This window comes from Hemiscyllium ocellatum, chromosome 29 (genome assembly GCF_020745735.1).
Source record: "Hemiscyllium ocellatum isolate sHemOce1 chromosome 29, sHemOce1.pat.X.cur, whole genome shotgun sequence".
NCBI lineage: Eukaryota > Metazoa > Chordata > Chondrichthyes > Orectolobiformes > Hemiscylliidae > Hemiscyllium > Hemiscyllium ocellatum.
In genome coordinates this window covers 54,532,727-54,546,296 of record NC_083429.1, presented here as the reverse complement: position 1 = coordinate 54,546,296, position 13,570 = coordinate 54,532,727, and the positions used below count along the sequence as shown (strand labels likewise).

Genomic DNA, 13,570 nt, shown 5'->3' with positions numbered 1-13,570 from the left:
TGATTAGGCCACTTTTGGAATAATGTCCTGTACAGCCACATGATCTCCCAGCTCATATACTCAATGCTCTGACCAATAAAGGTAAGCATTCCAAAAACCTTTTTCACAATCCTGTCTATATGCAACTCCATTTTCAATGAACCTGTATTCCTAGGTCTTTGGTTAGCAACACTCTTCAGCACCTTACCATTAAGTGTATAAGTCCTGCCCTGATTTGCCTTTCCAAAATGCTGCACTTCACATATAAACCCCATCAGCCCATCTGATCAAGACACTGGTTGTACTGAGGCAACCTTCTTTGCTGTCCATAGACTTCCAATTTTGGCATCATCTGCAAACATACTAACCGTGCCTATGTTCGCATCCAAAATAACATAAAAGTTATAATAAGCAGTGGACCCAGCAGCAGTCCTGGTGGCGTGCACACCTCCAGTCTAAAAAGCAACCCTCCGCCACCAGTTTTCAACCTTCAAGCCAGTTCTGCATCAAAGGGCTAGCTCTTCCTGTATTCCAAATGATCAACTAGGAGAAAGTGAGGACTGCAGATGCTGGAGTACCAGAGTTGAAAAGTGCGTTGCTGGAAAAACAGAAGGCTGCTCCTCTGATATTGCCTGGCCTGTTGGGGTTTTTCCAGCACCACATTTTTCAATTCCAAATGATCGAACCTTGCTAACATGAGGAACCTGGTCAAACACCTTACTAGTGTCCAAATAGCCCGCTGCTTCACCTTCAAATCTTGACACTTTCCCATGCACAAAGCCACATTGACTATCCTCAATTAGTGCTTGCTATTCCAAATACATGTAAGTCTTGTCCCTCAGGATCCCCTCCAGAGGGGTCAGGCTCACTAGACTGATCTAGTTCCCTGGGTCTTCCTTGCCACCACATTAGCAATCCTTCAATCTTCCAGCACTTCACTTGTGGCTGTCCATAATACAAATATCTCAGCAAAGGGCCCAGCAATCACTTCCCAGAGTTCTAGGATACACGGATCAGGTCCTGGGGATTTATTCACTTTTATGCGTTTCAAGACATCCAGGACCACCTCCGCGTAAAACAAGCATGTTTCAAGATGTTGCTATTCATTTTCCCACATTGCCTTTCAGTTCTTTCTCCACATTAAACACCAATGAGTATTTAGCATCTCAATCTCCTGCAGTTCCACACGGACAGCCTTGTGGTCTTTAAAGGGGCCATATTCTCTCCCTAATTACCCTCCAGTCCTTAAATGTATTGTAGGAATCTTTTGGATTCTCCTTAACCCCTATTTGTCAAAAAGTGATCTCATGCCATTATACACTCCTGATTTCCCATTTTTAAGTATACTCCTACTGCCTTTATACACCAAGGATTCACTTGATCCCTGCATCTATACCTAACATAGGCTTTTTCTTTTAAAAACTTCCAATTTTAGTCATCCAGCATTCCCTAACCTACCAACCTTCCCTCACCCTAAACAGAAACATACCTCTCTGGACTCAGGTTTGAAACCTTCTCATTTTCCACCTGTCCCTTTACCTAACATTCATCTCAAATCAACTTTTGAAAACAATTGCCTAATACCATCAAAATTGGCCTTCCTCCAATTTAGAACTTCAACTTTTAGATCTAGTCTATCTTTTGCTGTCAATTTTAAAACTAAGAATTATAGCCAGTGCTCTCCCACTGACACTAACACCTCAAGTCACTTGCCCTGCCTTATTTTTCAAGAGTAGGTCAAGTTTTGCATCTTTTCTAGTTGGCACATCCACATACTGAATCCAAACATTTTGAACACTTCAATTCTGCCCCATCCAAGCCCTTAACACGATGGCACTCCCAGTCTATGTTTGCCAAATTAAAATCCCCTACCATAACCATCCCATTATTTTGGCAGATAACAGATCTCCATACAAATTTGTTTCTCAATTTCCTGCTGAGGGTCTATAGTACAATCCCAATAATGTGATCACTCCTTTCTTATTTCTCAGTTCCACCCAAATAACTTTACTGGACATACTCTCAGGAATATCCTAAGTACAACCAGTATTACCCCTAATCAAAAACATCACTCCTGTTTTATACAGCAGTTAACAGACAATAAAACACCCCAAGGCACTCCAGCAAGGATAATTAAAAAAGGTTACGGAAGAGTACCAAACAAAATTAGAAACTACTTGCTGGGGAAAAGGGACAGTGATATGAAGCAGGGCAAGTTACTTTCTTTGTGTAGGAGATGCTACATTCACAACTCAAAACAGAGAGGGTTTCAGTATCTCTAGCCAACACTGCAAAAGGCAACAGTCAAGGCCCACAGCAGTCAACTTTGCAGACCAAATACTAAAACTGTGGCTTTCCTGCTACAGTTCAATATTTCACAGAAACGAAAACCATCTGTTACAAACAAAATACACACACACAAAAAAGAGATTCCAGTGAGTTTTATTTAAATGAACAAAATGCAACTGGAGCTTTCTTTTAACAATCTCTCAACTCATTCTGAATAAGCATTCAAATCATTTCACAACCAGTCCACATAGCATCAGCCTTAAAGAAAAGTTCTGGTATGAAAGTAAAGTTTTCTTTTAGTTCACTGGAATATTCAGAGCCAATTACACCCATAATAGGGAACCAAATGTGAGTTCAATTTAAAATAGACTTTTCTTCATATAGGAAACACTATTCACTTTACTTAAGTGTTACCATTTAACAGTCCTAACATTTCAGTGTCCTTAATGCAAAGGGTTTGAGATTATGCTTTATTTTTAAGCCGCCAATTTCAGAATCTTTGTTCAAACTGGGGATACTTAATTTTTCTTGAACACTGAAATGGGACAGGTTTGCCCTTAGTTTGTTTTTTAATCCCAATCCCGTTGCTTCCCCCCCCCCCCCAACTTTGGTAAAGATCCATATGGCATTATTTGAACTGTGTTCAACAACCCACAACCCCTCCCCCTCCCAAAAAGGACTACATCTGCACAATATAAGGAGTTCTATATTTCCCAAATATCTCTTTCCCACCCACCCCCCCAAGATAACAAAAAAAAAGGAAAAATAAACAACATGTCCAATTATCCAAGTCAAAATAACTGATACTAGGATGGTGTTGATGGCCATTAACAAAATGACTTGCTCAGATGGCCATGAGGCAGACAGTTGTATTTCCCAGTGGTATAGTGGAATTTTCAAATCATTTCTCACCATTAAATTTGTCAGATTTTGAACTACCTGGCTTTCATGCAGATGAAATCCTCTGAACAGCAGAATCTACCATGCTCCCCCACTCCCCCCCCCCCGCCCTGCACCCCCCCCCCAAAAAAAAAAGAATGAGATGACTTGGTCACTTTGTGCGTGAAGGGCTCAACCGATGATACTATGAGCCAATGTTTAGCTACTTCACACATCAGAAATATGCTACGGAGAACAAGGGAAAGATGCTCTCATCTCATTCCATATTTAAAAAGTTTTGGCCCTTCCCAAAATAACCCTCATTTTATCCCCAAGAGCCAGTTACTGATTTAAAAAAAAGTGAATGGCTACAGCACAACCCTTTTGTAGGATTACCCCATTGTTAAAAAGATGCTTCTCAATGAAGATAACTGCTGTTCATTTTAGTAGTATCTTTTTGAGCTGTATCATGACCAAATTCTTAAAGCAGTTTGGTGTAGGCATCTGCTGCTATCTGCCTACAACACTGGCTTTTATAGTTTGAAAATCATTGTTAAGGCAGAGACGTGATTACACACTTGACTCAACAATGGGAAGTCACAAAGCATCTTTCCCTATCCAAAACCAAAAATTTGCATACTCCGGCATAGTCTTGCATTCCCCAGATAACCACTGACACCAGAGGTTATCAAGGGGATAATCTAGTAAATTGCCAACTCTCACAGGAGAGGCCAAAAGTTAATACTACTACATATTTTCAACTTTATCTGTGCTTCGGTAGGGATCGTTGAACCATGGCACCAGGCTTGTTTGTTAATGATGGCAGTGTGTACGCTCAAAGTCCAACACATTTTGTGTCTGATGTGCACACTGCCGTCGGCTCTTTATTTACAAGACGAGAAGTGAGTGTGTGTGGAACGATCCCTTCACCTTTTATCCATGGATGACGAAAGCTGCAGCACAAGAGCAACATGCTATTTTTGGTCAATTCCTTTTCTTTCATCTATACCCATCCCATCATTCCCCACCCAACCCAACTCCCACCTGCTGCGATCATAACTGCTTTTACATGAAGTACCTGCAGAACAGGTGGTGTTTTCATAGCTGGTACCCGTGCTCAGGTCTTAACACAGCTTTCTGCTACTGACACTTATCTTACAGCATTTTAAATCTTGTAAACCCTATAATCTTTTGCACATTAACAAAACGGAAATCTGTCAGAGAGGCACCTGCACATACCCAGAATTCCACTCCTCAAAAAGTGCAAGTTCGTTAAATTCAAAATGCTGATTAACAAATAGTTGGCAATATAATGCACAAAAATGTTCACTGTATTCCATTTGTGCAAAGTGCCTATTCATGTATGCTTTACACTTTAACATGAGACTCTAGTCCTGAAAAATATCTGCATTTTCCCCAAAATGATCCCCAAATGTGTAAGTGGTTGTTCATTTCACAAACTGGAAAAGGAATTAAATGATGGAAGAATCCAGTGTTCTATCACAGAGTCCCCATACAATAAAACCAATGCAAAGTTTGCAAATGAACTAACCAATCCAACACTCCAACAAGACAGCTCCAGGATTAATGGACTTTTGGGTGTTTGCCAGTGGTAAATTAAAACTACACTTACAAACTTAATACTAATAGCTTGGGTGTGATCATTTCTTCCAGGGGTTCAAATTACAAGGTCTTGCTCCCTTGCCCTCAAATACATAAGCTAGTGGAAAATTCCAGAGGGATCACTGACTACTGGTCCTTGACTAGCAGTTTATTTCAGAACTAAAAAGAATTCTTCCACCTACCATATTGCATTTGGATCACAGATTATCTTAAAGTTTTGAGTGTGTGGGAGTTGATCAGAAGTACAGATGCCTCTGAGACAGCAGTTACTCAGGCTGGAGGTTACTAGCATTCTTTTCTGACCCATTGTTTCACATTGCCTGTACATCAGGCCAATCTGCCAGCACACTGTGAGGGGTACAGCTACAGGCAACAACATTAAAAACAGATTACAACCATTAGTTTACAACAACAAAAAAAAACCAATATAGTTCCCAAGCTGTTTACCATTAAGTCTCGAAATTTAAATGTCTACAGAATATTAATTTCACCAAAGTGAAGTTAAACTTGAATATTCCTTACTCTTCAAAAGAACCTTGCTATAAACGACACAACATCATTACCAATACTTAAAAGGGTTCAAAAAGTAGAGGTAATGACATCCTATCACTTTCAGAATTACAAATTTCAGAACTGTCAATAACTCTACTCAAATTGTAGAAGGCAAAGGCAAATTGAAGAGCCGAATGTGATTGGTGACTACAGATGCTGACTGACAGATTGGTGGGTGGGGCTTCATGTCTAAATTAGTTCTAGAAGGACATTGTTCCAGAAACAGATTTCTCTCATTAGTAGTTCTGAATATTTAATGTTTAAAGTTTGTACTGGTTTCTGCAGGAACTGATTTTGCATTTCATAAAACAAAAATCACAACTGTGACTTCACTTATCAATGGCTCGTGGAAAAACTTCACAGTTCACCTCCATTTGGCCAAACCATGCCAAATGGAAACAAATACAGAAAGACAAGACTACAAGGGAAATTTTTGTTTTCTTTTTTCTAACAGGACTCCTAAACCAAAAAAATTACACTAGAACAGGAATCTATACAAATCAAGAGGGGTAGAAATAAGATTTTAACGAAGAGGTATAGATAGCCAATTAAAAAAGGCACTCAGGCTGCTTTAATGCTCTTAAAGCAAGAGCAAAGATAGAGAACAGGATTGTGGCAGCTATAGAACATGTAGGTGCTCTTCAATCCTTGCAGTCGAGGCTATAGCTTGCACTTGGAAAACAAAGGCAACAGCTGGCTGGGTAACTTAAAAGGCTTTTTTCTTATTTCACTAAAAGTACGTACCTTTAAACCAGCGTACGTCAACAGAGTGGATAGCGTTTTAACATTTTAAGACGCAGTTCACCACAAAGTATTTGGGGTCAAAAAAACGTTTCATTATATTCACTTTATCCAAACAGTTCAATGCAGGAAAGAGGAGGTGTGCCTCCTTCTGTACCCGTGTTACCAACTCCCAGCTATAGGATGCTGGATGTCTTTTACTCTTCGTGATCAGAAATCAGCTACAATGCTGGTGTTGTATGCAACAGTGCCCCTCACAGCTGGAGCTTCACAGCAACATCCTACACATTCCCTACCAGCCCCAGTAACCAATATTTTTTTTATATCAAAGGTAACAAGATGATAGAAAAAACCTATTTACATGTTTACAGGTGTATACACATCAATCTTCTGTGGGACACACTTCATCTTGCTGTCAGAAGGAAAATAGATGCCTGTGTTAAGAAGTCCCCGAGTCAGAGTGTAGTTGCTGCAGAACAGTCTACATTCAAGTCTAAGGGAGAGGAGGGAGGGAGGGAGCAAAGGAGAGGGAGGGAGAAGTGGTAGACTGAGGGTTTTGGGGTGGGGGAGGGAAGAGGGGAAAGGGTTCTTTAGTGTTCTGCTAGGGTCATGCTTGGAGTTTTGCGGCCAACCTCCAAAAAGAAAACAAAAAAATTTTAAAAATGCACAAAGCAAGCTTTCCTTCTGAGCGCAAAGTCAACAAAATTAGCCCCAACATATTTAACATATATACATCAAGATGACATCTCATCTGGAGTTCCAGCTCAACTTCTCCAAGGAAAATAGTCCCCTTCAAAAATTAAAACACTAAAATCTTGCAGATTTTTCTTCTCTTCTTTGCCCCCACTCAACCACCCCACCCCCCCAACCAAATACATTCCATTTAACTCTCACCAATGGAAAACAGATGAAGTTAATGTCACATAAACCCCGCCCCCCCCCACCCCCTCCCAACCCTGACAAAAATAAGTGACAGATGGCTATAATCTAGGGATGGTATTCATATGGTCCTGCATCACCGTAAGGCACTTTATACAAATACCATAAAAACTTGGTAGCCTAAGACTGATGTGTGTGTGCTGGGAGAAGTTGAGAAGCCATCAGATGAATATCCTGGTCAGTGGCTTCAGCAAAAATAAAGATAAAATGGAGGGGGTAAAGAAGAAAAGGAGGAGTCAACAAAGTGTGCTGTTCGCTGTTCAGTTCAGCTCTTCAGTGCCGCTTAGTCTAGAACCCCCGTGCCAGTTAGTGCAATAGTTGTCCACTCCCTGCACACAGTGCAAACCATTGAGCTCAGGAAGAAATGGTCCTTCACAAAAAAAAAAATCAGGGAACTACACTTTGTGTCATCAAATGAAGGAAAATAATGATGTTGTCTGAGACAAATAAAAGAGAAGGGTATCCCAAGAAATGATGTGTTCCAGACCAGGCCAAAAAAAATTCTTCGTTTCTGTATTCCGTGATCAGTGCCTGCAAATATTAGATCAGAATGCAGAATTAGAATGGTGCTGGTTAAGAACAACTAATTGTTTTAGAATAGCATCACCTCTCCTGCCCCCACGCCACCTCCCCCATCCTCCCCTCAAAAGTAGTCACTTTCTCCATTTCCATCCTTGCTTTCCTCTGGTTGAAGGAGTGCAGAAGTTTGATGGCTCTTAGTATTATAAGGATATGTCACATGGTTTTCTATCCTAAACCCCATTCCCCCAAAAAAAGTCCCACTTCAGTCATCACTAAAAGAAACTCAATTAAATATAACCTGAAAAATCCCAAACTATGAACAGAAGGATTTTTTGTGCTGAAAATTAGTTGCTAGGATTGCAACATACTTTGGCAGACCCTCCTTCAGATTTGTGGCTATTGTTCCACAGCAACAATCAAAAATTAGGAGGAGACCACCCACTAATCTCCATTAGGCAGCATATGTGTGGGTCAATTGTAAAGCAAGCTTGCTAGTGTTACACAAGCTAAGAATAGTAGAAGGCCAACTGGTATGTTAGGATTGGAGAGCTAATAAGGATGAAAGAAATCTGATTTTTCCTTTCAAGTGCAAATACTATTATGGAAAGTCTGACTGAAAGCAGTACCCACAAAGTTTCATTTAGTACATACCGGTTTGTTTGCACTGTTACTGTTTGTCCTCCCCATCTGGCTCACTGTGGTACTCTGCAACGTACAAACTCTTGTCAATACTCCCAGGGATGGGCTTGATCTCTGTTCCGAGTTGCTCCTCAATAGCCTTTAGATTAAAGCGATCATCGTACGTGATGAGGTTGATTGCCAGCCCCAGGTGGCCAAACCGTCCTGCAGACAGACATTCCACAAAATAAAAACTAGGTACTTGTGGCAGCAGTAAGGTCTCTATTTTGGGGCAAACGCCTGGGTTCTAGACCCAACTGCATGTCAATCTACCTGTTCAGGTAGATAATGACAATATCTAAACTAAGAGCTAGCAGTTTAAAGCATCGCCTCTATTCCGAGATACAGCAGTGGTTATGTTGCAGAACTGTAACAGGAGGCTGGAAATAATAGCTTGAATCAGTTTCAAGTTCAGTTTGAATCCTACAGCATGCTCAGATTAAAAGGAGCTAAGAGAAGCACAAGAGCTAAATGTGAGGTAAGGTGTTAATGGGAATGGTGTACAGCTGGCTGTACAGGCAGCAACCCATGCAAAGCAAGATCTTGGCGATGGTGGGATGGGGGATGTAAGGTACCCAGGTAGAAAATGAGTTGCAGCAAGCAAGCAGGATCATCTGTACTCAAGAGGTTAGCAATTTTGCTATGCGTGCGTGGTGGGAGGGAGGGGGTGAAAAGAGAAGAGAATCTGAAATAAAAAAGCTATTACAATTCAAGGTTAGTACACAAAATTCAGGGAGGATGATGTTTCCTCTGATTGAGGGGCTACATCCAGGGCCATGCAATCTTAAGGTAGCTACGTAGAACTCAAGACCAAAAAAAAAATTTTCTTCATTTAAAGACAGCAAAATCAGTGGGGGAGGGGGAGAGCAAGTCTTCAAATGTATTCAAAGAGAGACATTTTAAGAAAAGTGATATGGGTAGAAAGCAAGAATATGACATTAAAAATCTGCCATGATCCTAGAGTCAGTTGCACAGCACAAAATAGATCCTTTGGTCCAACTCATCCATGCTGACCAGTACTCATCTTGGACAGAGGAACAGGTTTGACAGGCCAGGTGACTGACTCTTGGTTACGATATTTCTATTAGTGTCAGCGAGTGGATGTATAGGAGTCTGATTTCAATTTTAAGTGAGTGCACTTTGAACTAGTTAAAAATCAAGCCTTGGGGGGGGGGGGGGGGGGGGGGGGGGGGGTGTTTCACAAAAGGCAGCAACTCCAAATTCCCCAATCTCAACTAAAAAGGCACTACCAGAAAACAAACACAGACAAACTCTTTCCCAAAGGAGAGAAAAAGTGAAGATAGCAGATACCTCAGTGTACAGTAACCTCCTGGGAAGTAGAGAGCATCCTCAAGTTCATGTTATCTAGGGAAATAAATAGGCTTTACCCTCACCTGATCTGCCAATTCGATGTAGATAGGTCTCTGCAATCTTTGGGAAATCAAAGTTTATTACAACATTCACAGCTTGGATATCAATACCACGAGTGAACAGATCTGAAAAGTTAAAAAAAACATTTGGCTGAAAAACCTGCCTTGAATTTTCTTCAGGTTTACATATCCCACAATTCAGTCACAGGCACTGGTAACGACATGAAAAATGTTTCATGACCACTCTCCTCTTCCATGCAAGAGTATATCCAATTGCATCTGGCCCAACTGCACTACTTGCATTCATTAACTTAGTGCCTTTCCAAACTAAAACTGTAAATGAGATCAGTTTCCTTGATTTAAATATCATCCAGGTTTTAAAATTATAGTTAGTACTTTTTTGCCCACGTATTTAACTGGTTCAGCAGCATTTTAATTCACCAATAGTAAAAAGAAAAATTTCAGCTAGGCCTGCTAGGCCTCTTGAAACCGAGCACATTAGGAAACTCAGCTTCTCACTCCACTGGGAGATGCAGTCTGGAAAGATTAACTTTCCCAACTGATTTTCCTTCCTTTGACTGAAGGCACATCCAAATGTTTCTGTAATAAGAAGTGTGCAGAACTAGATAACCCAAGAAAAGCCAAACAAAATTCTCACTTTGCATGGCTGGATTACACAACACATTGGAAAGTTTAGTACATACCAGTGCAAACCAAATTGCGGCACATTCCATTTCTAAAATCATGGAACACACGGTTACGATGCTCCTGCCAAAATAAAACAACTCATCTTACTAAAAGGAACGGTTAAATCTTTGCAAGAGTTAAAGGTTACGTGCAAAATGATCTAATTTTTTCTTTAAAAAAAAGTTAGTTTTGTAATAGTTGCTAGTCCAAGGGATCTAACTACTACAAAAAGATGAAAGCTGTGAAAAAAGGTATTTAAAGGCTTTTACCACCCTCTTTCCACTATTATGCCACACCAAAAACAAACAAGTTCTCAATCCAACTAACTATTCAGCAATACCTTCTACAAGTACCATTACACAGGACAGTTGGGACTCAGTTTTAAAAAGATACCGCAGTCAACTATCCTAACAAAGTTAGTTTAAAAAATGGTAGTGAGTAAATACTAGAGAATGTCAGGTGCCTAGTGGACTATGGCCTTAAAAAGCTTAGCACAATCTACAAGTTTACAAAAAAAAAATGGCAAAGGAGGAACAGTAAGTTACTTGGAGCATGAAAATTAAATTTAACTTGTTAGAGTTTAGTTTTAGATGCAGCCAGAAGATGATAAAAACAAAAGCGATAAGCAAACACAGTTTTTCCCCTCTAAATACAAGTCTCGTTAGAGGGACTGTAGCCGTAGAATAAACTTACATGACCACCATGAGTTAAGGGATGGACAATTATTTTCTAATAAATGTTGGTAAAACTCAACGTGCAGCAGCTAAATTTACAATATTGTTTCAACATGGAGAAGTCTTTTTAAACTCCAAACCCTTTTTTTTTTAAAATGAACTCACCTGCCTCATTTTAGCATGAATGTAAAAACAGGAGTAACCCAACTGGGAAATTTTCTTAGCCAGCAGCTCCACTCGTTGGGAGGAGTTGCAGAATATAATTGACTGGTTAATCTGAAGCTAAAACAAAACAAAAAGTTTGTTAATGCAATAGTTGAAATCAGCATAGGTATATTGATACTGAGCTACGGCCTTCCCTATTTAATACTGGCAGTTATGCAGCCAGCCCGATGGACCAAACAATAGTGGAGAAGTGACTGGCCTTAAGTGCTCAACTTCTCCCTCGCATCACAACAGGACTATAAAGCACTCTTACAATTCCAAGGAGGATATAGATTTACATTGGTAACAATTCCCTAAAAGAAAGGTCAAAAAGCCCAATTCCCAAATCAGATTGATTGCTGCCTTTGGGATATTAAAATGTAGACATCTGGTAAAGACAGGCAAACTACCTGCTCTTTAAATGGAGCTGTGGAACAAACAGGACCTAATCATTCAGAGAAAAAAAAAAGTGATGACATCTCTAACAAGGATGATAAACAGGAACATCAGACTGCACCAGGAACAAGTTTCAATTACAGCCATTAAAGTGGCTGAAGATCAGGTTAATAGCCAACTACACAATTATGAAAATACATTGCTTACCCTAGAGAAGAGGGTGTTGAGACAGTGCACTTTCTGCCGTTCTGTAACATAGGCATAGTACTGGGTTACTCCTTTCAGTGTCAGCTCTTCCATCAGGTTAATTTCATATGGTTTCTGCAAATGTGAATTCTGCAGAGAGAAAATTAGAGCACTACTATTCAATATCATTTAACATCATTCCTAATGGTATACTGATTAGCAAGGTTAGATCTCACTGAATACAGGAGAACTAGCCATTTAGATCCAGAACTGGCTCAAAAGGTAGAAGACAGAGGGTAGTGGAGGGCTGTTTTTCAGACTGGAGGCCTGTGACCAGTGGAGTGCCACAAGGATCAGTGCTGGGTCCACTACTTTTCATCATTTATATAAATGATCTGGATAAGAATATAGAAGGTATAGTTAGTAAGTTTGCAGATGACACCAAAATTGGCGGTGTGGTGGACAGCGACAAAAGTTGTGTCAGATTACAACAGGATCTTGATCAGATGGGCTAATGGACTGACGTGGCAGATGGAGTTTAATTTCGATAAATGTGAGGTGCTGCATTTTGGAAAAGCAAATCTTAGCAGGACTTATACACTTAATGGCAAGGTCAGAGGGAGAGTTAGTGAACAAAGACCTTGGAGTGCAGGTTCATAGTCCCTTGAAAATAGAGTTACAGGTAGATAGGTTAAAGTGGCATTTGGTATGCTTTCCTTTATTGGTCAGAGTATAGAGTACAGGAGTTGGGAGGTCATGTTGCAACTGTACAGGACATTGGTTAGACTACTTTTGGAATATTGTGTGCAATTCTGGTCACCTTCATATCGGAAGTGAGGGAGTCCAGAGCTAGGCGACATAGGTTTCGGATGAGGGGAAAGATATAAAAAGAGACCCAAGAGGCAACTTTCTCACAGGGGGTGGAGTGTGTATGGAATGAGGAAGTGGTGGAAGCTGGTACAATTGCATTATCTGGATGAGTATGTGAATAGGAAGGTTTAGAGGGATATGGGCCAAGAGCTGGCAAATGAGACTAGATTGGGATATCTGGTTGGCATGGACAAGTTGGAACAAAGGGTCACTTTCTACACTGCACATTTATGATTCTATCCAAATTTAATGGACACTTTTTCAAAGCTTTATTCAATTAAAAAAAACCAAAGCAAAGGGAGAACATTTCCACTGTATAAGCAGGGGAGTTCTGATTAGTTGGCATTTGAAATCTTAGTAGAAAGATTACTGTGGACAATGCACTAGTTAGAGCAGCTCACCAGCAAAGTCCAGCTTTAGACTTTGTAGCAGACAGGTTTACTCGTTTGTCGGTGAGAAATGAACTGGAGAATGGTTGCTTTTTCGCAATGAAACACAGACTGTGCGCACATTCTGCCTGTGGAAAATAGGTGCCCACCAGTGGTACATTTGTGATTGCAATGCTTTGACCAAAGCCACTCACTCAGGTCTCATTTAAAATGCAATCATGGTGTGTGAGAATGAGCATGAGGAAGGAAGAGAAGAGAAGACAGAAACCCTGTAGTTGAAACAGTCCAAATAAAAACTTGTGAAACTAATTGGAGGGAGTGGGGAAAGAGAAAGAAAACACAAGGGTATATATTTATACAAGAATGGACAGCAAATCAGTATACATTAATATAAAACAGCAGTAACTGTGGGTCAAGGAGGAAACAAAAAAAGTTTTTAAAAGCAAATTAATCGCTCCTAGGCTGCATAGTATTCACAACAAAAATGCATTAACAGCACAAACAGATTGATGGTTAATCTGTTGTGGTGGTTTTTTGGAACAGATGTCGGTAATGAGGCAGGTTTAATAAAGTGTTGAAAAAAAATATAGAT

At 40.2% G+C, this 13,570-nt stretch overlaps 1 protein-coding gene across 2 annotated transcripts in view; it reads right to left on the bottom strand.

Annotated features, from left to right (window-relative positions):
* Nucleotides 1-7,011: 7,011 nt before the first annotated feature.
* ddx6 (DEAD (Asp-Glu-Ala-Asp) box helicase 6) overlaps nucleotides 7,012-13,570 on the bottom strand; it is a 35,978-nt gene continuing 29,419 nt past the window's right edge. For both annotated transcript variants that reach the window (XM_060847109.1, XM_060847108.1), the window contains exons 9-14: nucleotides 11,741-11,869; nucleotides 11,099-11,215; nucleotides 10,277-10,340; nucleotides 9,597-9,698; nucleotides 8,176-8,367; nucleotides 7,012-7,533 (exon numbers count right to left, since the gene is read on the bottom strand). In XM_060847109.1, the coding sequence (XP_060703092.1) occupies nucleotides 8,192-8,367; nucleotides 9,597-9,698; nucleotides 10,277-10,340; nucleotides 11,099-11,215; nucleotides 11,741-11,869 (588 nt within the window). In that variant the 3' untranslated portion in view covers nucleotides 7,012-7,533; nucleotides 8,176-8,191. The remainder of the gene's footprint in view (nucleotides 7,534-8,175; nucleotides 8,368-9,596; nucleotides 9,699-10,276; nucleotides 10,341-11,098; nucleotides 11,216-11,740; nucleotides 11,870-13,570) is intronic.